The 23904-nt window shown below is 40.8% G+C and overlaps 2 protein-coding genes across 9 annotated transcripts in view; one reads left to right on the plus strand and one right to left on the minus strand.

Annotated features, from left to right (window-relative positions):
* Window positions 1-7133, plus strand: part of IRF7 (interferon regulatory factor 7) — a 44899-nt gene extending 37766 nt beyond the window's left edge. For all 8 annotated transcript variants that reach the window (XM_070765485.1, XM_070765545.1, XM_070765522.1 and 5 more), the window contains one exon: window positions 1112-7133. In XM_070765485.1, the coding sequence (XP_070621586.1) occupies window positions 1112-1270 (159 nt within the window). In that variant the 3' untranslated portion in view covers window positions 1271-7133. The remainder of the gene's footprint in view (window positions 1-1111) is intronic.
* Window positions 7134-23904, minus strand: part of LOC139174833 (malignant fibrous histiocytoma-amplified sequence 1 homolog) — a 28365-nt gene continuing 11594 nt past the window's right edge. The window contains exons 5-11 of the mRNA XM_070765474.1: window positions 22619-22800; window positions 20592-21076; window positions 16047-16204; window positions 15063-15222; window positions 11601-11671; window positions 10378-10478; window positions 7134-7253 (exon numbers count right to left, since the gene is read on the minus strand). Of these exons, the coding sequence (XP_070621575.1) occupies window positions 7236-7253; window positions 10378-10478; window positions 11601-11671; window positions 15063-15222; window positions 16047-16204; window positions 20592-21076; window positions 22619-22800 (1175 nt within the window). The 3' untranslated portion in view covers window positions 7134-7235. The remainder of the gene's footprint in view (window positions 7254-10377; window positions 10479-11600; window positions 11672-15062; window positions 15223-16046; window positions 16205-20591; window positions 21077-22618; window positions 22801-23904) is intronic.

The following is a 23904-nucleotide window of genomic DNA, read 5'->3' on the forward strand; positions in this document are numbered from 1 at the left end:
GTACACACGGCAGCCACCCGTCTGAATTGAGGTGGCATAAGATCGATGTACGCCGTGCAGTCAAGATTTATATCAGACGCACAGAAGGTTGTCGGAAGTCGGAAAAGTTGTTTGTTTCCTTTGCATCAGATAAGGAGGGACTTGGAGTTTCATCGGCGTCCATTAGTCGTTGGATCAGGGAATGTATTGCGGAGGCATACAGAGCCCGTAACCAACCGGTACCACCAGGAGTGACGGCTCACTCAACAAGGAGTGCGGCGACCTCAGCGGCCTGGGCTACTCAGGCGTCCATAGATGACATCTGCAGAGCGGCAACATGGTCGACGCCATCAACTTTCATTCGGCATTACAAAGTGGACTCCTTCGCCTCAGCAGAGGCGGCTTTTGGGAGACGTGTGTTACAACGTGTTTGTTTATCTCCAACGTCCCTGACAAGACCTTCTCCCTCCCATGGGCCGTAAATCTCTGGTATATCCCATGTTGGACTCTCCTTCCAGATGCAATGGAGAAGAACCGTTGTACCTACCTGAACGGTCTTCTCAGTGCACTGGAAGGAGAGTCCAAACCCACCCGATACAGTTATGGGTGCAGGGACGCCGGAGTGGTCAGTTAGTCAGTTAATGGTTGTGTAATAAAATTTGGTTATCCTCTTACTATGGTTTCTTTCGTTTTTAAAACTGGCTCATGGGGAGAGCAGAGGGGGCGGTGCTCAATTATATGTAAATTTCTAACTCAGTCTCTACCAATAGGATTGGAGTAATACCCATGTTGGACTCTCCTTCCAGTGCACTGAGAAGACCGTTCAGGTAGGTACAACGGTTCTTCTGGAACATGAAAGTGGTCTTGCATTCTTGGACTCTTCACTCTTTCTCCTTAATCCCAGAATATCTAACGTTAATCTGTAGCTAATTGGGAAAACTGGCATCCTGTTTTTTTTCTTCTGCACTCTCCCATTTTTAAGCAGAAAATCCACCATCAGTTAAACCATTTCAGTTTTCTTTTTTTTCCCCTACACTAGAGAGTCAGTCTCAGCCCTAATCACCTTTTTTTTAAAGTGAAATGTATCTTTGCACAAGCTAATTATGTTTATTGTCTTCTGTGTATCTTACAGCTGGTTCCAAATTTTTGTAAACATTGGCATGAATCCGTGCAGACAGAAGGCATCTCATCCCTGAACAGCGAGAGTGTGAGCCTCCAAATGTCCAACAGCTTCTTTGATTTGCTAGAACAGTTTTCTGCTGTAATCATGCAAACTGAGACCGCGTATTGAGTGCTTTGTGTTGTACGCCAATTAGTAGGCTTTGCAAAGGGTGAGGCTGGTTCTCTCCATTTGTTTCACAGGCAGAATTACTCAAATCTCTGGATTGCGTCTCAGCCTTATATTAGGGCAGAAGATTTCCTAATTGGACTATTATTTATTGAGATAATCACCCCTTGGAGATACCTTGCCTCTGAAATTCTTTCCAAGTATTGGAATATGTCTCTTGTTATATGATATTATGACAAGGATTCTTCTCTGCCGGTAATAATCGTGGCACAAAGTTGAAGAAATTATTTTCAAGAACCTATTTTCATGCGATAAGAATTTCCAGATACTCTAGGGATGAAATCAGATTCTGAAATGCACTTTTATCTCCTCCGTTTGTAGGGGAAAAACATGAAATATACATTCTAAACTGAAAAACGGGCACTCCTCCCCTGGCAATGCTGGGGGCCCTTTTACCAATCAATTCACTGAGGGATACTTGCCCCCAGGCAATGGGACAATTAAATGTGCCTTCTGCATTTAATAATTTCCAAGCGACTTTTCTGTATGAAATCAAGGTTGCGTACACCTTATATATAACCCATTAGTAGAAATGAACCTGGTGGGTATAGGTGACCATGTTTGCCTTCACCTGCAGCCGGAGTAGGACAAGATAAACACTTATTAAGCAAGTAGTTACAGGCATACTATCCACAGTATTCTAAGAAACATTTAGCAAAAACCTATGAAGACATGGCGCATGAAAAATTAAGATTTCTTATTTTGTAACCAATGCTGAATTACTTTATGTGTATTAGAATTTGTTAATGCTATTTATTACTTAGTATGCGTAGAACTGAAACCACGTTGCATTGTTTTTTGTAGCGTTTATATGTAAGATGTAGTTCTGGAAGAATCCCCAGTGCATAAGAACCAGGAGTTTTTTTGTTTTATAGTGATGCAATGGTGAATCAATACCTAGCTGCATCTTCTGTTGAACCCAGCACCCACCTCTTTCCTCTTTCCCTTCAACAGATCCATGCATGTCTCCAAAAACTGCTCAGGCAGCAGAGGTGGTATTCAGCTAGTTTGCACTGGTTCCGGCGAACCGGTAGGGAAAATTTGACCTGGTTCACTGAACCAGTAACGACCTCTGGCTGGCCCCCTGCCCGCTCGCTCTGCCCATCTCCGTTCTATATATGTTGCCTTCACTTTAGCACATGGCCCAGTTAATCGCCTCACATTGTTAGTCACCCCTCAAGTGACCTAACCTCCCTGGCGGCATAGCACACTTGTTTGCACATGCATACAGCTTGCTGGGGGAGTGAGAGCGAATTTCACAGATCTTGCGCACTGTTTAAATACTGCGCACGAGGACTGCAGGAGAAAGGGATACTGTCCCGTCCCCCCCCGTGTGCTACGTTTAAGTGCTGCGCATGAGGCGCTGCAGGAGGAGTAGAAGGGGATGCCGTCTCCCCCCTCACACGCCAAATTTAAGAGCTGCTTGTGAGGCAACGTAGGAGGAGAAGGGGACGTCAGCGCCCCCTCGCACACCAAGTTTAAGAGCTGCGTGTGAGATGACGCAGGAGGAGTAGAAGGGGATGCCGTCTCCCCCCTCGCACGCCAAGTTTAAGAGCTGCGTGTGAGGCAACTTAGGAGGAGAAGGGGACGTCGGCTCCCCCTCGCACACCAAGTTTAAGAGCTGCGTGTGAGATGACACAGGAGGAGTAGAAGGGGATGCCGTCTCCCCCCTCGCACGCCAAGTTTAAGAGCTGCGTGTGAGATGACGCAGGAGGAGTAGAAGGGGATGCCGTCTCCCCCCTCGCACGCCAAGTTTAAGAGCTGCGTGTGAGATGACGCAGGAGGAGTAGAAGGGGATGCCGTCTCCCCCCTCGCACGCCAAGTTTAAGAGCTGCATGTGAGGCAACGTAGGAGGAGAAGGGGACGTCGGCTCCCCCTCGTACACTAAGTTTAAGAGCTGCGTGTGAGACGACGCAGGAGGAGTAGAAGGGGATGCCGTCTCCCCCCTCGCACGCCATGTTTAAGCTGCATGTGAGGTGACGCAGGAGGAGTAGAAGGGGATGCCGTCTCCCCCTTGCACACTAAGTTTAAGAGCTGCATGTGAGATGACGCAGAAGGGGATGCCGTCTCCCCCCTCGCTAAGTTTAAGAGCTGCGTGTGAGGCGACGCAGGAGGAGTAGAAGGGGACGCCGTCTCCCCCTTGCACACTAAGTTTAAGTACCACAGGAGAGAGCAGGCTGCATGCAGGAGGAGGCCTTTGACAGCTTATGCCAGGCCTGGGCAGAAAATAGGTAGAAAGAAAGGCTGCAATAGCTGTAAGTTCAATTTTTTTCCTACCAGGTTCTGTGGGCGTGGTTTTGAGTCATGTGACTGAGTGGGCGTAGCCATTTGTGATGACAGTTTTGCCATGCCCAGTCAGTCCCATGACACTCCCTCACAAGCCACACCCACAGAATCGGTAGGAAAAACATTTGAATACCACCACTATCACGCAGTTGGGCAGGCGTAGAAAGCCTTTCTTTCTCTGTTTGGCTACAAATTGGGTAATTTAAGAGGAGGAGATCTAATATAGGTAGTCCTCAACTTACAACCATTTGTTTAGAGACCATGTGAAGTTAGAATGGCACTGAAAAATGTGATTTATGACCGGGTTTCACGCTTGCAACCGTTGCAGCATCCGAATGAAAATTTAGGTGCTAGGCAACTTATTTATGACAAGTTTATCCCAGAGTCATGAGATCACCTTCCTAGACAGCTTCCAACAAGAAAAGTCAATTGGGGAAGGTAGATTCGGACCATATGATTTGCTTAATAGTTGTAGCAAAAAAAGGTCATAAAATGGGGCTTAACAACTGTCGTGCTTAGCAGTAGAAATGCTGGATTTTCATGTCAAGGGCTATCTGTATTTATACCATCCGTCCGAACTAGCATCATGTCCATATGTAAGCAGGTTAGAGGACATGAACAAACTAGTAAATACCTCTCCTCCTTCCAAGATCCAAGGCAGGAAAGAGTCAGGATGGAGTTTGTAGCGCATGCTCAGAGTTAAGAGTAAGGGTAGCTTGTCTCAAAGCAAGACCAGCACTTTTTATTAACTCAAGTGGGAGACCTGCAGATCAGATTGCATTCATCTTTGGTACAGGTTTCATTGTTTAAGTGGAGAGGAGCATAAATGTTCTGTTTTGGGTTTTTTTAAATCAATGCTTTCAAGTCAGGAAGGGCTATAAGCATAAAAGTCCAATTAATAAATAATAAATAAATAAATAGAGTACATTTTCCAGTTGCTGAATGATTTGGAAGGAAAGCAGGGGATGCAGGGCGGAGGTCGCAGTGGGGGGGGGGGAAGCCCTCCACCACAGTCCCAAGTTCTTATGTGGCCCCTTGGGAAAATTAATTGCCCACCCTTGCATTACACAGTTAGATGAAATCTAGTCCCCAATTTTGTCTGTTGCACCAGAAGTCCATTTGAAATGGAGGCCTGTTAAACTGATACTTTAAAACTCCTGGGCCACGGGCCATTACTACACCGTAAACTGCTTGGAACTGGGCTGCAGAAGCAGTGCAAGCAATGGGCTAGGGTGTGACCACGTGCTCTATTTGCATAAACAGCAGGTCTACATGCACGCCGTTTGCACCAATGGAGCTATGTGTGCATGCTAGCCAACCTATCACGCTAAGCCATTCCCTCCCACCCACCAGTCCACAAAGCCATAAAGCTTAGGGAACTCTGGTGTAGGAGATTGGAAATTTATTTTCTAATGCTTGCCAGATAATAATACTTTAAAGCTGGATAGAAGGACTTGGACCTGAGTGTTGCTGAAGTTTAGTTCCCAGTATCCCTCATTCAGCCAAGGTGTCTAGGGCTGTGCTTGTAACTCCTCATGAAGTAAAATATCCAGGAACTATTCATTTCTTCAATGTACAATTACTGTTATCAAATCTGTATGAAGTAGTTTCTCAATGTGGCCAAATTGTGGTATTCTGTATGCAAAATTAGGCAGACTCTAACTTACTCACTCATAATCCATCTCCAGGTGTAACATATTATTTTGTCTGCCATTTACCCTATTTTTCAGAGTATAAGATGCACCTTAGTTTTGGGGGAGGAAAGCAAGAAAAGAAGAGGAAAGCACTTCTGCCCCCCAGCAATTTGTCACCCAGCAAACAGTATAAATGATATACTCTGTGTGCTGTGTATTTCTGTGCATGGTGTGCCTGACTCAGAAACAGCACAGAATTGGAGAAATGTACATTATGGCAGTATATTAATGCCAGAAAGTTTTCTTAAATGTAGTCACACTAACCCTCCCAATTATTTAAATAGATCTGCTCCAAACATGATTAAGTCAGCTGCCTTATCAATACTAGAACAGGACACTGTTACATTTCGGATTATACTTGCACAGATGTTGTTAAAATTGATGCAGCTTTCTGGAAGTATACATTATTCTCTGCTATTTAAAAGATGAAGCAATTAAAAGAAGATGCAATAGCACTGGGCCTCTTCAGATGAAGCATTTATTTTAAAAACCTTCATTTTGTTAAGTTGTCTAGAACAATAATAAAGCAGTCTTTAAAAAATAAGTCTAATCGTTTGAACATTCTACAGACATTTCTATATTGATTAGCACAAGAAAATAAAATTCTGCCTCTACCTCCCAGCAATTTGCCTCCTTGCAGCTAGTTTTACTTTCAGTTTTAGCACGTGGCCTGCCTGCAGCCTCCTGAATTCAGCTGTGGGTCGGGAGGCTGATAATCAGTTGCTTGTGATGATCAGGCTATGCGCTGTTTGCTGCAAGGAGGTAAATTACTGGGAGGCAGAGGCCAAAGGGTGGGGTTGGGTGGGACTACATTCGGTGTATAAGACACACCCAAGGTTCTTTATTGAAGATACTTATACTCTGAAAAATGCAGTATTTTTATTTATTATTGTTTTTAATGCTGGTCTGTGACGGTCATGAAAATTGATTGTCTAAGACTCCTGGAAACTCTTGCAACAGTTGAAGGGCTTTCATGGGCTAACCTTGAGCCAACTTTACCTAGCCTTGCTCCAATCGATTATCATTGAGCGTTGGCTTACTCGAGACAAAATACCGACAGTTACTTAAAATCCTTTATTGCAGTATTCCACAGTTTGACTATTGTCGAGAGTTGTGAATTTTATTGTATTCTTTTTTCAAATTTTGCTGTTAGTCTAGACTTGAAGGCACTTGCTGTGCTTTTGGATCTCAAGAGTCTTTTTACACTATGAATGTCTGAAAATCTCATATGTACTGAACTGAATTACAGGTAGTCCTCCACTTACAGCTGAACGTTTAGGGCCCATTCAAAATTACAGCACTTGAAAAAGTGACATGACCATCTTTTATACTCAAGGACCATTGCAGCATTTCCATAGTCACGTACTCAAAATTCGGATGCTTGGCAACTGGTTCGTATTTATGACGGACGCAGTGTCCTGGAGGTCATGTGATCATCCCCTTTTGCAACCTTTTGACGAGCAAGGTCAACAGGGATGCCATGTTCACTGAACAAACCATGTTACAAATTTAACACAACTGCACTGATTTGTTTAACCACTCTGGTCATAAAATGGGGCAAACCTCACTTAACAAATATCTCAACAGTATATATTTGGGGCTCAATTGTAGTCATAAGTTGAGGACTACCTGCATGTTGGAATGTTAAAATTTAATTTTAAGCTATAATCTGTTTGTTTGTTTGGATTTCTCCCGGAAATATTTATTTCATAAAATGTGAACAGTCTATTGATAACTTGTAATGAGAAATCCAAGTCCTTCTGTAATTTGAATAAGCAACTTCAATCAATAATACCGTATGGAAATAAATTGACATTCCATGTAAATTTAAGTAGTACATCTTTTTTTATTATTATTATTTGAAATGATCCATGAAGTAACATTGACAGAAATGATGTTGGTTGCTGATTTATCCTTTGCGGCTGTTTTCATTTATCCAAGATGTTCTACAAAACAAAACAAAAAAACCCAGGAAATGAATTACAGATTAAATAGATTTAAAGCCAAATGTTACAGTGATAGAATAAAGTTCTCTTGCTTTTGAGGACATACGGAGTCCCAATGTGGAACTTGTTAGCAAGAACTGTTTCCAAATACACTGTATTTGTGTTTGCACTCTTGCATCGTCCAAGGGAGCTTTTGGAGAGCCAGTCTCAAATCCTGCAGAATTTTAGTTTTTGCATTAGTTTTGTATTCTCACATCAATTTTACCATACATTGCTTCTACCCAGTAGAAGTGGGTAGTGGGAGAAAATAATGTTGGCAAAAATCATACTGTGCCCACATCTTGCTATTAATGTGTTTCTGGAAGGGGGCCAGGTCTGGCTGTTATCAAACAACTTCACATGTCCCCTGTAAGAATAGTAATTGGCAATTTTCCCTGGCTGAATGTCATCAACCATATTCCACATCAACCATGTGGAATATGTGCCAGGATGATGGTTTAGGATTCCAGCACATGGCATACATGATCTTGGAGCAAGAGGTCAAGGAACAGGATTCAGTAATGTTCAGCTATAGGGTGTAGATAGTAAGGTATCTCCGAGACCGCCTTCTGCTGCACGAATCCCAGCGACCGATTAGGTCCCACAGAGTGGGCCTCCTCCGAGTCCCGTCAACTGAACAATGTCGGTTGGCAGGCCCCAGGGAAAGAGCCTTCTCTATGGCGGCCCCAACTCTCTGGAACCAACTCCTCCCAGAGATTAGAATTGCTCCCACCCTCCTTGCCTTTCGTAAACTCCTTAAAACCCACCTTTGCCATCAGGCATGGGGGAACTGAGATATCTCCCCAGGGCCTATACAATTTATGTATGGTATGTTTGTACGTATGTCTGTTTAATAATGGGGTTTTTAAAATATTTTAATTGTAAATTATTAGATTTGTTATGAACTGTTTTATTCTGTTGTGAGCCGCCCCGAGTCTACGGAGAGGGGCGGCATACAAATCTAATAAATAAATAATAAAATAAATAAATAAATAAATAAGGTAATGGTTCCCTTACACATGCATGCTAGTCACTTTCCAGCTCTAGGGTCGGTGCTCATCTCCGTTGCTAACCAAAGAGCCAGCACTGTCCGAATATGTTTCTGTGGTCATACAGCCGGCATGACTAAAGGTTGAAAGTGTACAAGTGCTGTTACCTTCCCACCAAAGCGGACCTATTTTTCTACCTGCATTTTTTTACCTGCTTTTGAACTGCTAGGTTCAAAACAAGGGACAAGTAACAAGAGCTTGCGTCATTACGCTACATTAGGGATTTGAATTACTGAACTACCAACCTTCTGATAGGCAAGCTCAGTGTCTTAGCCTTTGAGCTCTCTGGAATCAACTTCACCTGGAGATTAGAACGGCCCCCACCCTCCTTGTCTTTCACAAGTTACTTAAGTCCCACCTATATCGCCAGGCAATGGGGAACTAAGACATCTCCCCCAGGCTTATTATATTTCATGTTTGATGTGTATGTGCTATATGGTTTTTAATTGTTGAGGTTTTTATAGATTTTATTATTAGATTTGTTCCATTGTTATACTGTTTTTATTACTGTTGTGAGCCATCCCGAGTCTTTGGAGAGGGGCGGCATACAAATCTAATAAATTATTATTATTATTATTATTATTATTATTATTATTATTATTATTATCCCTCTGTGTACATAGTACAGACCCATAATTTCTCTCAAATCCTTATGGATCGGTCAATTAACCACTATGTTATCTACCTATCCTATTAGATGAGAGGTTCTCTTTTGTTTTCCCAGAGAAAACTTTATACACTACTCAAAAAAATAAAGGGAACACTCAAATAACACATCCTAGATCTGAATGAATGAAATATTCTCATTGAATAACTCAGTGATTTTCAACCTTTTTTGAGCTGCAGCACATTTTTTACATATACAAAATCATGGGGCACATTGAGCAGGGGGGAGTGGGGGGGGGGTAAAAAAGTTTGCACAAAAAAATTCTCTCTCTCCCTCCCTTTCGCTCTATTTCTCTCCCTCTTTCTCTTTCCCTTCCTTTCTCTCTCCCTCCTTCCCTGCCTTTCTTTCTCTCTCTCTCTCTTGCTTTCTTTCTCTCTCTTTCTCTTTCTCTCTCTCTTTCTCTCTTGCTTTCTTTCTCTCTCTCTTTCTTTCTCTCTTTCTCTTTCTCTCTCTCTTCCTCCCTTTCGCTCTATTTCTCTCCCTCTTTCTCTCTTTCCCTTCCTTCCTCTCTCTCTCCATCCCTTTTTCTTTCTCTCTTCCTTCCTCTCTTTTTTGCTCTCTTTCTATCTCTCCCTCCTTCCCTGCCTTTCTCTCTTTCTCTCTCTCTTCCTCTCTCTCTTGCTTTCTTTCTCTCTCTTTCTCTCTCTCTTTCTCTCTTGCTTTCTTTCTGTCTCTTTCTCTTTCTCTCTTGCTTTCTTTCTCTCTCTCTTTCTCTCTCTCTTTCTCTCTCTCTTGCTTTCTTTCTCTCTCTTGCTGAGCTTCGCGGCACATCTGACCATGTCTCACGGCACACTAATGTGCCACGGCACACTGGTTGAAAAACACTGGAATAACTGTACTTTGTTCTGTACAAAGTTGAATGTAGTGACAACATGTGAAATTTATTGTCAATCAGTGTTGCTTCCTAAGTGGACAGTTTTATTTCACAGAAATAAAATTGATTTACTTGGAGTTGTGTTATTTAAGTGTTCTCTTTATTTTATTTTTAACAGTATATATTTCCAGGCTGTTACTTGAACTAACTTCAACCTGCCTCAGCAATGGGCTGCCAATAATATAGAGGTTCTGTATTGTAGACATGTCCCAAGCAAAGATGTGTGAGGTTTCTTTGCACCATTGAACGAGTGGATAAAATCTGTCTATTTCATAGCAGTATAGCTGATGCTGGAATGGAGATGCGTAAAGGGTCCAATTCGTACCAGAAATGCTCTACATTAGAGTTGTGACCAGTGCTTTTGACATCAAGGTCAAACTAACATTCCATTTTTCTGGCCTGTTTTCCCTTACTTGATGTCCTCCAGGTATGTTGGGCTAGAATTCATAATAGCTAGTTTAAGAAAGGCTGCTTTAGACGTTCACATTAACAAACCTGTCTTTCCACATGGACAGTGCTGGTCCCAAAGGTAGCATTCCCATAGCTGGTGATATAATATTGTGCAGGAACCTCAGTTCTGCTTGGTTTGCTTGGAACTGTGAAAAAAGGGGAATGTTAGTAATATTAGGCTTTTGTATAGCATGCTATGGCAGACACGTGGTAGGCTGCCTCCCTATCATCCAAGTTTAAAGGTTATCTCAGAGAAGTATCAAGTCACTGGGCTATGCATAGGGGGTAAGAGGCAGCAACTCTCCACTATTCAGTTCAGATAATCCTACCTTGGCAAGATCATTAGCTCGGTCTCCTAAGAGTTTTGGGGGGGGTTAAGTGTGTGATCCCCAATATTGGAATAATTCAAAATTATTCTGCTTTAACCCTCCAAAACTGATGGGCTTTTAAACCTGAATTGCAATCATACCATATTTTTCAGTAAGACTTACCTTTTCCCCCCTAAAAGAGGCTGAAGATTTGGGTGCATCTTATACTCCGAATTTAGCTTTTACTAAGCTTTTTACCAGCCCTAGCAAAGTGCTAATGAGTGAGGTGTTAATGAGTGAAGTAATCTTCCATAAAAGTGATCTTCCCTTTGCCTGCTTTTCTCATTGTTCATCTCTCTGAAGAGAGAGAGAGAAGTGAAGTGTTTTAGAAACTTTTTTATCCCCAACCAGGGGATAAAAAGCAAGCACATGTGCTCAAAACCAACAAACTAATGTGCTGAAGCTGACCAGACTAAGGACTAGCCACATGAATAAATGGTAGGCAGAATATTTATTTCACCTATTTTCTTCCCCAAAAGCTAAGGTGCATCTTATACTCTGAAAAATACGGTACTACAAATAATCTAAACACTGACAGCATCATGGAATTTTTGGAGAAAACATACCATACTAAGCCTATATTTTTCTGTACATTTACCCTAATAGAATAGAATAGAATAGAATTTTTATTGGCCAAGTGTGATTGGACACACAAGGAATTTGTCTTGGTGCATATGCTCTCAACGTACATAAAATAAAATATACATTTGTCAAGAATCATATGGTACAACACTTAATGATTGTCATAGGGGTCAAATAAGCAATGAAGAAGCAATATTAATTTAAAACTCACAATTTCATCATGCAGCATTCTAAGTTTATTGAAATAACAGCATTAATAATGGTATTTAAATAATTAAGTCAGAGCATTGACATTAAGGGCAAATATTCCAACCTCACCTTTGGGTAACAGGAGCTCTGTTTCAAATCGATTGGCACAAATTCCACAAGTTTTAATGTCTTCTTTGAACCTGGAAGGAAGGTGGATGACAAACAGGATCAAGTATCACTAAACAAATTGGCCTCCAGTGTGATAGGTTGCTGCTACTCAGGTATCAGGCTAAGGACAAGATCAGAGTTCAAATCACTATACAAGCATGGGATGCACTGATTGACTTAGGCCAGTTAAACCTATTTCACTCCAACTTACCACTAAGATTAAGGATGGGATAAAATGAGGAGAGACCTTGATGTACCTCATCTAGAACTTTCAAAGAAAAAGGCATTAAAATAATTTTTTAAATGTGGTTGGGTTTCTTTCTTTGGGGCCAAGCTTGCTTCTGTTTGTTGTGGTGGGCTTCAGGCCAGCTCCTGTGGCTGCTGATTTTGATGCAGAGAAGTGAGGGCCGTCTGTTCACAGAAGACCAGTATGGCTGGAGTATGAATCAGACAGTGAACCAGAAGCAGAGACAGGGAGGATGAAGGGACTGGAGAGACAGAGAGGGGAATGGATTCAGTCAGCTCTCCAGCCAGAGGTTCATCTGAATTAGAAGGGGAAGCGTTAATGAGTAATCCTATTCTGAATGCTGGGGTCCAGAGAATGCTGGAAAGACAAGAGCAGCTGTGCAAACACAGAAACAAATTATAGGGCACAGGTGATAAGACTTAATGATGCTGCTGCAACCTTGAAAAAAGGGGAGGGTTGGAGAGATCTGTGTGGGAGATTATCGTTCAGCTTTGGAGCGAGACATTGATGCATTGTGGTTTCGTTTTGGCCTTTGGATCTCTGTGACATTCTGACATTCCATTTGTGAGTTATTGCTGGTTGCTGTAAGCCTGAAAGGCTCCTGCACGGACTAGAGTAATTAACTCTGACCTATTGCCTACTTAAACTCACATTGCTCTGAAACTTCGTGGTTTGCAGTTTTCTGAACATAAAGAACAATCGTCAAAATTCAAAAATAAAGAAGAATCAAAATATTATGAAATTTGGAATAAATTTTAGACTGGGTAGAAACAAGGAAGAAGGACAAAAAACCAAAATCAAAATAAGAATAAAAATAATAACAATAATGCTAGTGAATAAACAATATGTTCTGAAAATCATCTGGAGATATAACATTAAGATCAATCCAATCTGATTTTAGATTAATTGCATGACAGAACAAAACTGTGACAACCGCTGATGCCATAAGCTGCATATTGATATTTAAAAGAAAATTGGAACTGTTAAAATAACAGTTCAAAGGGGGGGAGAGGGGTAATTAAGGGCAGTATTGTATAAAATATTTGTACAAAATGTTTAGAATTTAAGCACAACAACTATATAATAATGATTATGTTTTGAAATGATATAAGATGATACAAGATGTAAAACAACATATATCTGCTCTTTTTTTTAAATCTTTGTATTATAATAAAAAAATATTTTTTTAAAAAAAGAACAATCCTTGTTTGATTTTTACAAATTTGAGTGGGTGTGTTTGATTCATTACTTTGTTCTTGGTGGCTTGTTACAGTGATTTTTTGCTAATGCTTTAAACATGAAAGTTTGAAAAACTATAAAAACACAATGGGATATTTAAAATCTCACTGCTGTAATTTGGAAAAAATGGAAAACGAAAATGGAAAGAAATTGTCATTTGAGCAATGGTCCACTATTCTTTCCTATTACTATTCCTGGATAAGTACACATCCCTCAAAATAGTGGGTGTTAGTCTTAATTGTACATACTAATTTTGTGGCATGGTGACAGACAGAACAGGAAAGATTTAAGTTCACATCCCTACTGCAGCCTGAGCCTCTTGAGATAGGCACAGATTTCAGGCTGATCTTTCCAGAATGTCGTTTTGGAGACCTTGTATTAGTAACATAACATTTCCAAATAATTTGTTTGAATAAGAATATAAAAACATTAACCTCTTAGTTTGACTATAAATATATTCTCTAGCTTAGATTTAACGAGGTAAGAAGAAGAAGAATGATGAAGCTCTATCTACAGTATAAGCTGAAGAAAGAACCTGACATAATAGCCATCTCGCAGCATAGCTGTTTATGATCTAGTGCCATCCACTTTGCCTAATCTGCAATCTTGTTTGGGCTGTGCTGTTGTGATTCAGCCTGAGGCTCCTCAGGGACCGGCTGCGTCTCTGCTGGATCCATGCCCGGAGGAGGAGGACAGTGAACAGGAAAGGGAGGAACAGGCAGACGGGCGAGAGGAAAGTCAGGAAGAGGATGAGGGAGAGCAGCCTGAGAGCCCCGGATGGGGGGCTCTCCCCAGCCAGTAGCCTGGACTCACTGGATGAGGAAGCACAGGCCATAATAGACATGAGACAGTGACGTGCTGCTCAGAGACGGGACCAATTAGAAAGGTATTTGCACCATTGAATTGGCAACAGCTGGGTTTGGGTGTGGTTCTCCTCAGCAGGGTTGAAAAAGGCAGGCCAGCCCTTACAGCCTTGTGGAGCGTTATCGCATGGAAGTTCTGTGACCCTGCTCTGCATCTCGGCGTCTCTGATCTTGGCTTGTGGCCTAGAAATCTGGAAGACTTGGGGGAGGCGTAGGTTTGTTATCTCCAGCGTTGTTTTTGACAGCAAGTATCCTGTCTTATTTCATGGCCTTCGTGAAACATCTGTGAAGTTCCAGCGTGTTCCTATTTGGAAGGACAGTTTTTGTTACCTGTGTTTGCTTTGACTTATATAAACTGCCTTTGCTTTTTCCCAGTGTGTCTGGCTTCTTTTTTGGGTTGGTGTTGGCTTCTGGAGGGACCCAGACAGAACATGTACTGACTGGGAACTGTGGGAGAGGAGACCTAAAACATTTTGAAGGCAGCAAATTCAGGGAGATTGATGCACCAAATGAGAGAGGACTATAAAAGTAGTAGAAGTGAAACCCTCTGTAACAACAACAACAGAGTTGAAAGGGAACTTGGAGATCTTCTATTCCAACCCCCTGTTTAGGCAGGAAACCCTATGCTACATCAGAGAAATGGTTATCCAACGTCTTCCCAAAAACTTCCATTATTGGAGCATTCACAATTTCTGGAGGCAAGCTGTTCCACTCTTTCATTGTTCTAACTGTCAAGAAATTTCTCCTTAGTTTGAAGTTGCTTCTCTTCTTGTTTAGTCGCCACCCACTATCGGAAGAAATGTTTAAATGAAAACAAGCACCCTATTTGAAATATTTTGGAGCTTTTGTTTTCTTTTTAAAGTCAATTTAAAGGGTACAGAGCCAACCCCCAGTTAAGAAACAAGGATTCCTAGCAAAGGTTCTCAGCTGAGGATCTGCTTTGGAAAGGGAAATGTTACAGTGCATATTTTCTGGATAAAGACCAATATAGAAGGGAGAAAGTAATTTAAGCAGCAAACTCTAAAAAAACTTTACAGTCTTGGTTTTGCTGGTGCATAACCATGAAATACATACACAGTAATCTTATCGTCCAGATCCGGCCAGACAAATTCAGCAGGACATCCAATTGTCCGGCACGGAGCCTTTATGCAAAGATGGAGGCCAGGCCATTCCTCCAGGAGTTTTTGGTTGATGGTGATGATTGTTATAATAAAGTCCCAGGTTAACTGGAATCCTGCAGAAGGCAACAGAGAGAGTGGTCTTAAGAAACATTCAGAGCAGCCAGCCTTCTCCAACTTGGTGAATCCTAGATGGGTCAAATTTCAACGGCCATAGTCATCATGGCAAGCCATCAAGAGCTGGGGTGGCACAGTGGTTAGAGTGCAGCACTGCAGGCTACTTCAGCTAACTGCTAGCTGTAGTTCAGCAGTTTAAATCTCACCACTGGCTCAAGGTTGACTCAGCCTTCCATCCCTCCGAGGTGGGTAAATTGAGGACGTGGATTGTTGGGGGCAATAGGCTGATTCTGTAAACTGCTTAGAGAAGACTGTAAAAGCACTGTGAAGTGGTATATAAGTCTAATTCTATTGCTATTAAGGTAGTAAGTTAAGGACTACCCACTTTTTACTAAATCTGCACTTCTATTTCTACTAGTTTTTCTCATCATTCCTATCATCTTTTTCCTCCCACTTAGGACTGTATGACTGTAACTTGTTGCTCGTATCCTAAGATTTTTATTAATATTGTTTCTTCATTGCTTATTTGACCCCTATGGCAATTATTAAGTGTTGTACCGCATGACTCTTGACAAATGTCTCTTTTTCTTTTATGTACACTGAGAGCATCTGCACCAAGACAAATTCCTTGTGTGTCCAATCATGCTTGGCCAATAAAATTCTATTCTATTCTATACTGTTTTGTTTTATATCAGAGGTCCAACCTTGGCAACTTTAAGACTTGTGGACTTCAACTTCCAGAATTCCTCAGCCAGCAAACCTCTGTTCTCTATCATTTACATTACATTTGAACCGAAAAAGCAGTCAATGCCTCTGTACCTACCAGCCCTGTTTCCTGGCATTCTGCACCTGAGCTCAATGTAGCTGTAACCTTTTTGGTTGTTTGCTTTGATCAGTAATGGTGTGCCACTACATATGAGCAGGCAGGTGGCTTTAGCAACCCAGTGAGTTGAAAAGAAGGAACAAGCTTTCACCATGAACCTGGGAAGAAAGAGGAGTGGGGGGGGGGGGAGAATGGTCAGTACTTTCACATCGTATTCTCTTTTCCACCAGCATTACAGGTACTGCTACTGCTAAATTGGGCCCAGGCAGTTGCAACAATAATAAATTCAAGAGGAGATTAGACAACGCATATTGTAGAATGATTGTTTTTAATAAGTTTTTAAATTGTTTTTTAATATTGGATTTTTAAATTGTTTTTTAATATTGGATTTTTAAATTGTTTTTTAATATTGGATTTTTAAATTGTTTTTTAATATTGGATTTTTAAATTGTTTTTTAATATTGGATTTTTAAATTGTTTTTTAATATTGGATTTTTAAATTGTTTTTTAATATTGGATTTTTAAATTGTTTTTTAATATTGGATTTTTAAATTGTTTTTTAATATTGGATTTTTAAATTGTTTTTTAATATTGGATTTTTAAATTGTTTTTTAATATTGGATTTTTAAATTGTTTTTTAATATTGGATTTTTAAATTGTTTTTTAATATTGGATTTTTAAATTGTTTTTTAATATTGGATTTTTAAATTGTTTTTTAATATTGGATTTTTAAATTGTTTTTTAATATTGGATTTTTAAATTGTTTTTTAATATTGGATTTTTAAATTGTTTTTTAATATTGGATTTTTAAATTGTTTTTTAATATTGGATTTTTAAATTGTTTTTTAATATTGGATTTTTAAATTGTTTTTTAATATTGGATTTTTTAATTTTTTTTTTAATATTGGATTTTTAAATTGTTTTTTAATATTGGATTTTTAAATTGTTTTTTAATATTGGATTTTTAAATTGTTTTTTAATATTGGATTTTTAAATTGTTTTTTAATATTGGATTTTTAAATTGTGTTGTTTGTTGTGATCCGCTCCGAGTCCTTGGAGAGGGGCGGCATACAAATCTAATAATAATTTATTATTAAATTATTATATAATCTATTTGACTTAAAGGATTATAAGAAAATTGCCTTTTGGAATAATGAGCTCAGATTTGTAAGACTCAAATAAGAAGTGAATTTGATGACCATCGATTAATGTAAAGGTTATTGTAATGTTTTAATATTGGATAGAGAAAAGCTATATTTTTAAGAGGTTTTTGAATATACAGTAATACCTCGTCTTACGAACTGAATTGTTTCCGGGACAAGGTTTGTAAGGTGAAAAGCTTGTAAGACGAAACAATATTTCCCATAGGAATCAATGGAAAAGTGATTAATGTGTGCAAGCCCAAAACTCACCCCTTTTGCCAGCTGAAGCGTCCTTTTTTGCACTGCTGGGATTCCCCTGAGGCTCCCCTCCATGGGAAACCCCACCTCCGGGCTTCAGTGTTTTTGTGATGCTGCAGGGGAATCCCAGCAGGGGAGTCCCAGCAGTGCAAAAGTGGGTGCTTCACTGGCAACAGAAGTCCAGAGGTGGGGTTTCCCAGCGAGGGGAGCCTCATCGAAATTGCAGCATCACAAAAACAGGGAAGTCCTCGAGACTCCACCTCAGGACTTCTGTGTTTTTGTGATGCTGTGATTTCGCTGAGGCTCCCCTTGCTTGGAAACCCCACCTCCGGACTTTTGTTGCCAGCGAAGCAAAAACACTGAAGTCTGGAGGTGGGGTTTCCCATGGAGGGGAGCCTCAGGGGAATCACAGCAGCGCAAAAACAGGTGCTTCGCTGGCAACAGAGGTCCGGAGGCAGGGCATCCCAGTGGTGGCGGCTTGGGCTTGTAAGGTGAAAATAATAGAGGAGGCAAAAAAATCTTAAACCCCGGGTTTGTATCTCGAAAAGTTTGTATGACAAGGGGTTTGTAAGACGAGGTATCACTGTATAAGATATTATATGTTTTTACAGTCACTTTGTGAAAGAAAGAGAAATAAGAGCCTACATTGAGTGATTACAAATTAAAAAGAAAAAAAATGTATATGTTTGACAATAATCTTGATTTGGTGTTGGAAACTATGTATTGTTTTTAACTTTGTGTTGGATAATTTTTTAAAAAAAAAAGATTTAAAAAATAATAAATTCAAGAGGGGACTAAACAATGCATATTCTAGAATCGTGTTGATGAACCTATGGCTCACAAGCCACCGCCCTAGTTCAGTTCCACTCTGCACGTGCGCTCGCCTCCCGCTAACCAGCAGGTCATTGGGTCTCTGCCTCACATACGTGTGGGATGTGCCATGCACACATGTGGGGGGCAGGAGGCATGTGTGAGGTTTGCACACATATGCAGGGGGCATATGTGTGGGGGTGCAAGTGCAGGGGACACCTGCAGGAGTTGCATGCATTGCATTCAGGTGCATGTGTGAATGTGCATGCATTAGCTACTTGGTCCAAAAAAGGTTAACCATCACTGTTCTAGAGAGTCCCTAGTGCTTAAGGGATACAGTTATTAATGGTGGCTTAGGACAGTGTTTCCCAACCTTGGCAACTTGAAGATATCTGGACTTCAACTCCCAGAATTCCCCAGCCAGCATTCGCTGGCTGGGGAATTCTGGGAATTGAAGTCCAGATATCTTCAAGTTGCCAAGGTTGGGAAACACTGGCTTAAGACTTGAGAGATCAGATTCAAGCTCACACTCTGCACGGAAGCTCCTGATTCTGGTCTGGTCACTGATGTTGAGAAGAAAACCGGAAATAGAAACGTTTTGCAGGTGGCTCTGAGTTCTGGGAAGGAAAGGAGGTTTTACTGTGTGACGAAGGCTATTGTATCTTTCAGAAACGCGCTGCGATCAATTCCTAGACTTGAGGCTTCGTGCCTGCAATCGGGCTTTAGAACTAAGGAGCTTGGTTACATCTGCATGTTCCACTGTTGTATTTGCAAAATGGTCATAAATGTACTTTTCTGCAGATTGGAGTGGCTCTCCATTTGACAGCCTGCAGGAAAATGCTCTTAACAGAAGATTAGGAGAGGGAGACCTTCTAATGCTGGGGAGGCCAGGCCCCTCCCAACTCTCTCATTCTGCCAGGGCCTCCTGCTTGAGCAGTGGGGGGGGGTTGAACTAGATGACCTCTGAGGCCCCTTCCAACTTTGTCATTCTGCAAGGGAAGAGACCAATCCCGCCCCGCAGCCCCTGACCCTCGGCCCTGGAGAGGAAGGGAGGATTCCTCCGGGACGGAAGGTGGCTGGCCAAGGACCCAGCAGGGAAGAAATCTTGCCTGGGAGCCACCCTGTTCTGACCACCAGGTGGCGCTGCTCTGTGCCATCCTTTAGAATAGAACAGAATAGCACAGAGAGGTGACTTAGAAGGGATGAATGATAGGTGAATGGAGGTCTTTTAATATTGGGGCTTTTATTATTGTACGCTGTTTTATTATTGTAGGCTGCCCTGAGTCCGTCAGGAGGTGGACGGCTTATAAATCAATTAAAGTAAAGTAAGTACAGTGTTCCCTCGATTTTCGCGGGTTCGAACTTCGCGGATAGCCTAAACCACGGTTTTTCAAAAAATATTAATTAAAAAATACTTTGCGGGTTTTTTCCCTATACCACGGTTTTCCCCACCTGATGACGACATATGTCATCGCCAAACTAATAATTTTTGCAAATAAATAACAAAAAAAAAATATTGTTAATAAATAATTATGTTTATAAATATCAGGATCACTAAGTGTCTTATTCAATGGTGAGTACCAGTAATAATGGTGAGTAAATGGTTGTTAAGGGAATGGGAAAGGGTAATTTAGGAGTTTAAAGTGTTAAGGAATGGCTTGTGATACTGTCCATAGCCAAAAATGGTGTATTTACTTCCGCCTCTCTACTTCGCGGAAATTTGACTTTCGCGGGCAGTCTCAGAACGCATCCCCCGCGGAAATCGAGGGAACACTGTAAAGTAAAGTAAGTAAAGTAAAGTAAAGTAAAGTAAGTAAAATAAAGTAAGTAAAGTAAAGTAAAGTAAGTAAAGTAAGTAAAGTAAAGTAAGTAAAGTAAGTAAAGTAAAGTAAGTAAAGTAAAGTAAAGTAAGTAAAGTAAGTAAAGTAAGTAAAGTAAAGTAAGTAAAGTAAAGTAAGTAAAGTAAGTAAAGTAAAGTAAGTAAAGTAAAGTAAGTAAAGTAAAGTAAAGTAAAGTAAGTAAAGTAAAGTAAAGTAAAGTAAGTAAAGTAAAGTAAAGTAAAGTAAAGTAAAGTAAGTAAAGTAAAGTACTTTAAAGACAACAGAGTATCAATCAAACTACCAACACCCAGCAGAACCCAAACTACCAACACCCAGCAGAACCCTCAGAAATTGTTGTCAGAAATTGTCCAGTAAATAGTGGTGGCCCCGTCCTTATATTTGACCCCTGCTTGTGCAAATCAACCGGCCCCCATTCAAAGAGGCCCACAGTTGTGGATATTGGCCACAGGATGGCTTGTCACTATCTATGACACTTAGCAGATACTATTCAATACCTTTGGAAGAAGCTCTCTGGGATTTCAGGAGAAAAATACAAGCGAACATGCAAGTCCTCTTTGTGGTCTTCTCCCCACATTGCTGAAACCTCCTCACTTTGATTGAGATAGTTAGGAAACAAGTAGTGTGTGTCCTTCTCTAGGTTTGGCAGAGTTTCCCATGGCTGCCCAGGTACAAATGTTCTGGCTCTAGGATTAAGTCCTTCTACGTTTCTGATCTCCAGGCAGATCTCAAAGTGCTCAAGTAGGCTGAAGAGCTTCCCCTTCTGGAATCGGCTTCCCACCATTTCCTCAAAGATGTCGACCATGTTGTCTAAAGAAAGCTGCTGCTTAAGCAAAGCTCTCATAGCTTTCTGGCACAGGATGGCTTTGGATTTAAACTTCAATGCCCAATTGGCCCGGTCTCGGATGGTGGCATGTTCTCCTATCAAGACGTCCACAGAAATGCTCTCCAGCTGTTGCATTAGGCCATACCTCACAAGAGTCTAGAAAAACAGAAACATATTTGCCTAAGTAGGCTCACAATTTTGCTAGTGGATTTGACTGAAGGTAAATCAAAGACTTACCAGTAAACCTCTTGGTGTCTTGTAGTAGATTGTTTTCTATGTCCTAAATGTTTAATCATACGAACAATAAAACCATTCAACTCCTGTCCTATCTCCTTTTTAAACAATTTTATGAATTGAATTTCAACTCAGAAACAAAAATTATTGGGCTACTCTTCCATTCTCCTTGTACTCCCACCCTCAGATCACGCCTTTGGGATTTGAACAGAACATGAACCTGCCCCACAGGTCTGAAGCATGCCCTAAAATAGTCCATTGCCTTTTAATACTTGTTGGAAAGTAAAGGAAACATGGTGTCTAAGTTAAGCTGAAACATACAAAGAAGTTCAAAAGTACTCAGTAAGTGATATGGGTATATAGTTTAATTAATACATATGTTCAACTATTCCATCTTGCAACATAATCTGGAATGATATTTTGAATTCCTGCACCGAACTGGATGGCTGCACCATTTAGCTGGTGCTTCTGGACAGAATATCCACTTCTACTCTGACTAGATGATTATTACAAACCATTGGTTTCTGTGGTAAGATACAGTCGGAATGCCAAGTGACAATCCATATATAAAATTATGAATCCCAAGCATTGATCTTGTTTAGATAAAGATACTGGGTAAGAACTTAATACATTGCACTTATACAACTTGGTTTCCATCTGCCTCTCCTACTTCACATTATATTTTATTCTGTTGGGGGAGGTGTAGACTGCCGCCCTGAGTCTACGGAGAGGGGCAGCATACAAATCTAATAAATAATAATAATAATAATAATAATAATAATAATAATAAATAATTAAATAACCCCAGAGAGCTTGTCAGAAAACCAAGGAAGAAGAGTAGAGCAGGGGGGAAAAAAGGGATACCTCCCTCCCCACCACCCAAATGGAATTAAATTATTTTTTTATGTGAAAGTCACTTCGTGGACAATTTTCACTCTATTTTGCTTGTAAAAAATTATAGGAAAATGGGATAAAAAACATTTACCAATATAGCATTGGTAAATGCTTTTTACCCCATTTTCCTGTAATCTTTATTTAAATCTGTCTCTGATTTAAACCAATATAGCACTGGTTTAAATCAGAGACAGATTTAAATACAGAATAAAATGGAGAGGCTATTCATGAATGACCCCACCCCATTCTCAAAATACAGCACTTTTCATTCGTATCAATAATAATCTTTGCTGAATGGGACTTAGGAGAAAACATAAGAGGAAGTTTTGGCTGCTACTGTTGAGTCTATGGAAGATTTTTTTATGCCATTACTGTAATGGTTTAAATTTGTTTGGGGTTTTGTTTTGAGTTTGTAGCACCCCGCAAAGTGTCTGTTACGATTGGGAGCAGGTTATACACATACGAGAGAACCATTTTTTAAAACCTATGGTCTCTGGAAATTTGGCTTCTAGCTAACTTCAGAGAAGCGATGGCCCCCTGGTGCTAAGGTGGAATCAAGGAGATACTCACTTTGAAGAGCGTGATCAGAATAGTTGGACATAAGAACACTGTGCCCTTCAGCTGCTTGATCTTTTCATACCATACAATTAATCCAATACGATGAAGGTATCTCAAAATATCCTGCAGAAGTTCTCTATCCAAATGATACAGCTGGGACAGCTGGCTGTGTAAAAGATTGAAATTCACCATCCCTAAAATATTAGAAGAGCACTTGTTGAGGGAGAAAGTCAGTCTCAGGCAGTCAACCAGCAGTAGGTTCTATGCTCCAAGGGACACATAGTCTTCAATGTACAATCATAATGGAGCCCAAAATTTGTGTTGTTAAGTGAGATAGTTGTTAAATGAATTATGCCCCATTTTGTGAGTTTTCTTGCCACAGTTGTTCAGGGAATCACCGGTGTTGTTGAGTTAGTAACATGGTTCTTAAGTGAATGTGGCTTCCCCGTTGACTTTGATTGTCAGGAGGTTGCAAAAGGTGGTTGCATGATCTCAGGACACTGCAAACCGTCATAAATGTGAGTCAGTTTCCAAGCGTCTGAATTTGGATGACATGACCATAGGGATTCTGCAATAGTTGTACAGGTGAAAAACGCTCATAAGTCCCTTTTTTTCAGTGCCGTTTTTCTCTTTCCATAGTGTGATTCATTTATTATGGCTGCCTCAATTATGGCAAGAGAGCCAATTTGTTGTAATGGTTAAGGCATCCGGCTAGAAATTGAGAGATGGTGACTTAGGTACAAAGCCAGCTGGGTGACCTTGGACCAGTCAGTCGAGCAAAGGGTTGCCCCCAGAACGGGAGGGGACGCTATCCCGGTAGCGAAAATGGAGCTGCATGCGCAGCTCCAGGTAACTGGTGGGCAGGCAGGCACATTGGTGTGAGATTTGGCTTCTGCACATGCGCCGGAAGCCGGATTTCATGTAGGGATACACACATGTGCAATATTTTGTCATGCGCGGAAGCAAAATATTGGTGAAAAACGGCAAAATCTTGCTCACACGCTTATCCTCCCATGAGATTTGGCTTTTGGCACCAAAAGCAAAATTTTGCGCCAACGTGCGCGCGCCCATGCCAGTCACCGGGAGTGCTCTGGTAGCACCGGCGAAGAGGAACCCCCGCCTGAGTCAGTCTCTCTCAGCCTTAGGAAGGAGATAATGGCAAACCATTTCTGAAAACCTTGCTAAGAAAACTACAAAGACTATAGAATCACCAGGAGTAGGAGGGGAAAAAATGACTGAAAGGTACATACACGCACACATGAGAATGTTGCCGTTGGAACTTCGTTCAGAGGGTTCTT

The sequence above is a fragment of the Erythrolamprus reginae genome, chromosome 1 (assembly GCF_031021105.1).
Source record: "Erythrolamprus reginae isolate rEryReg1 chromosome 1, rEryReg1.hap1, whole genome shotgun sequence".
Lineage (NCBI taxonomy): Eukaryota > Metazoa > Chordata > Lepidosauria > Squamata > Dipsadidae > Erythrolamprus > Erythrolamprus reginae.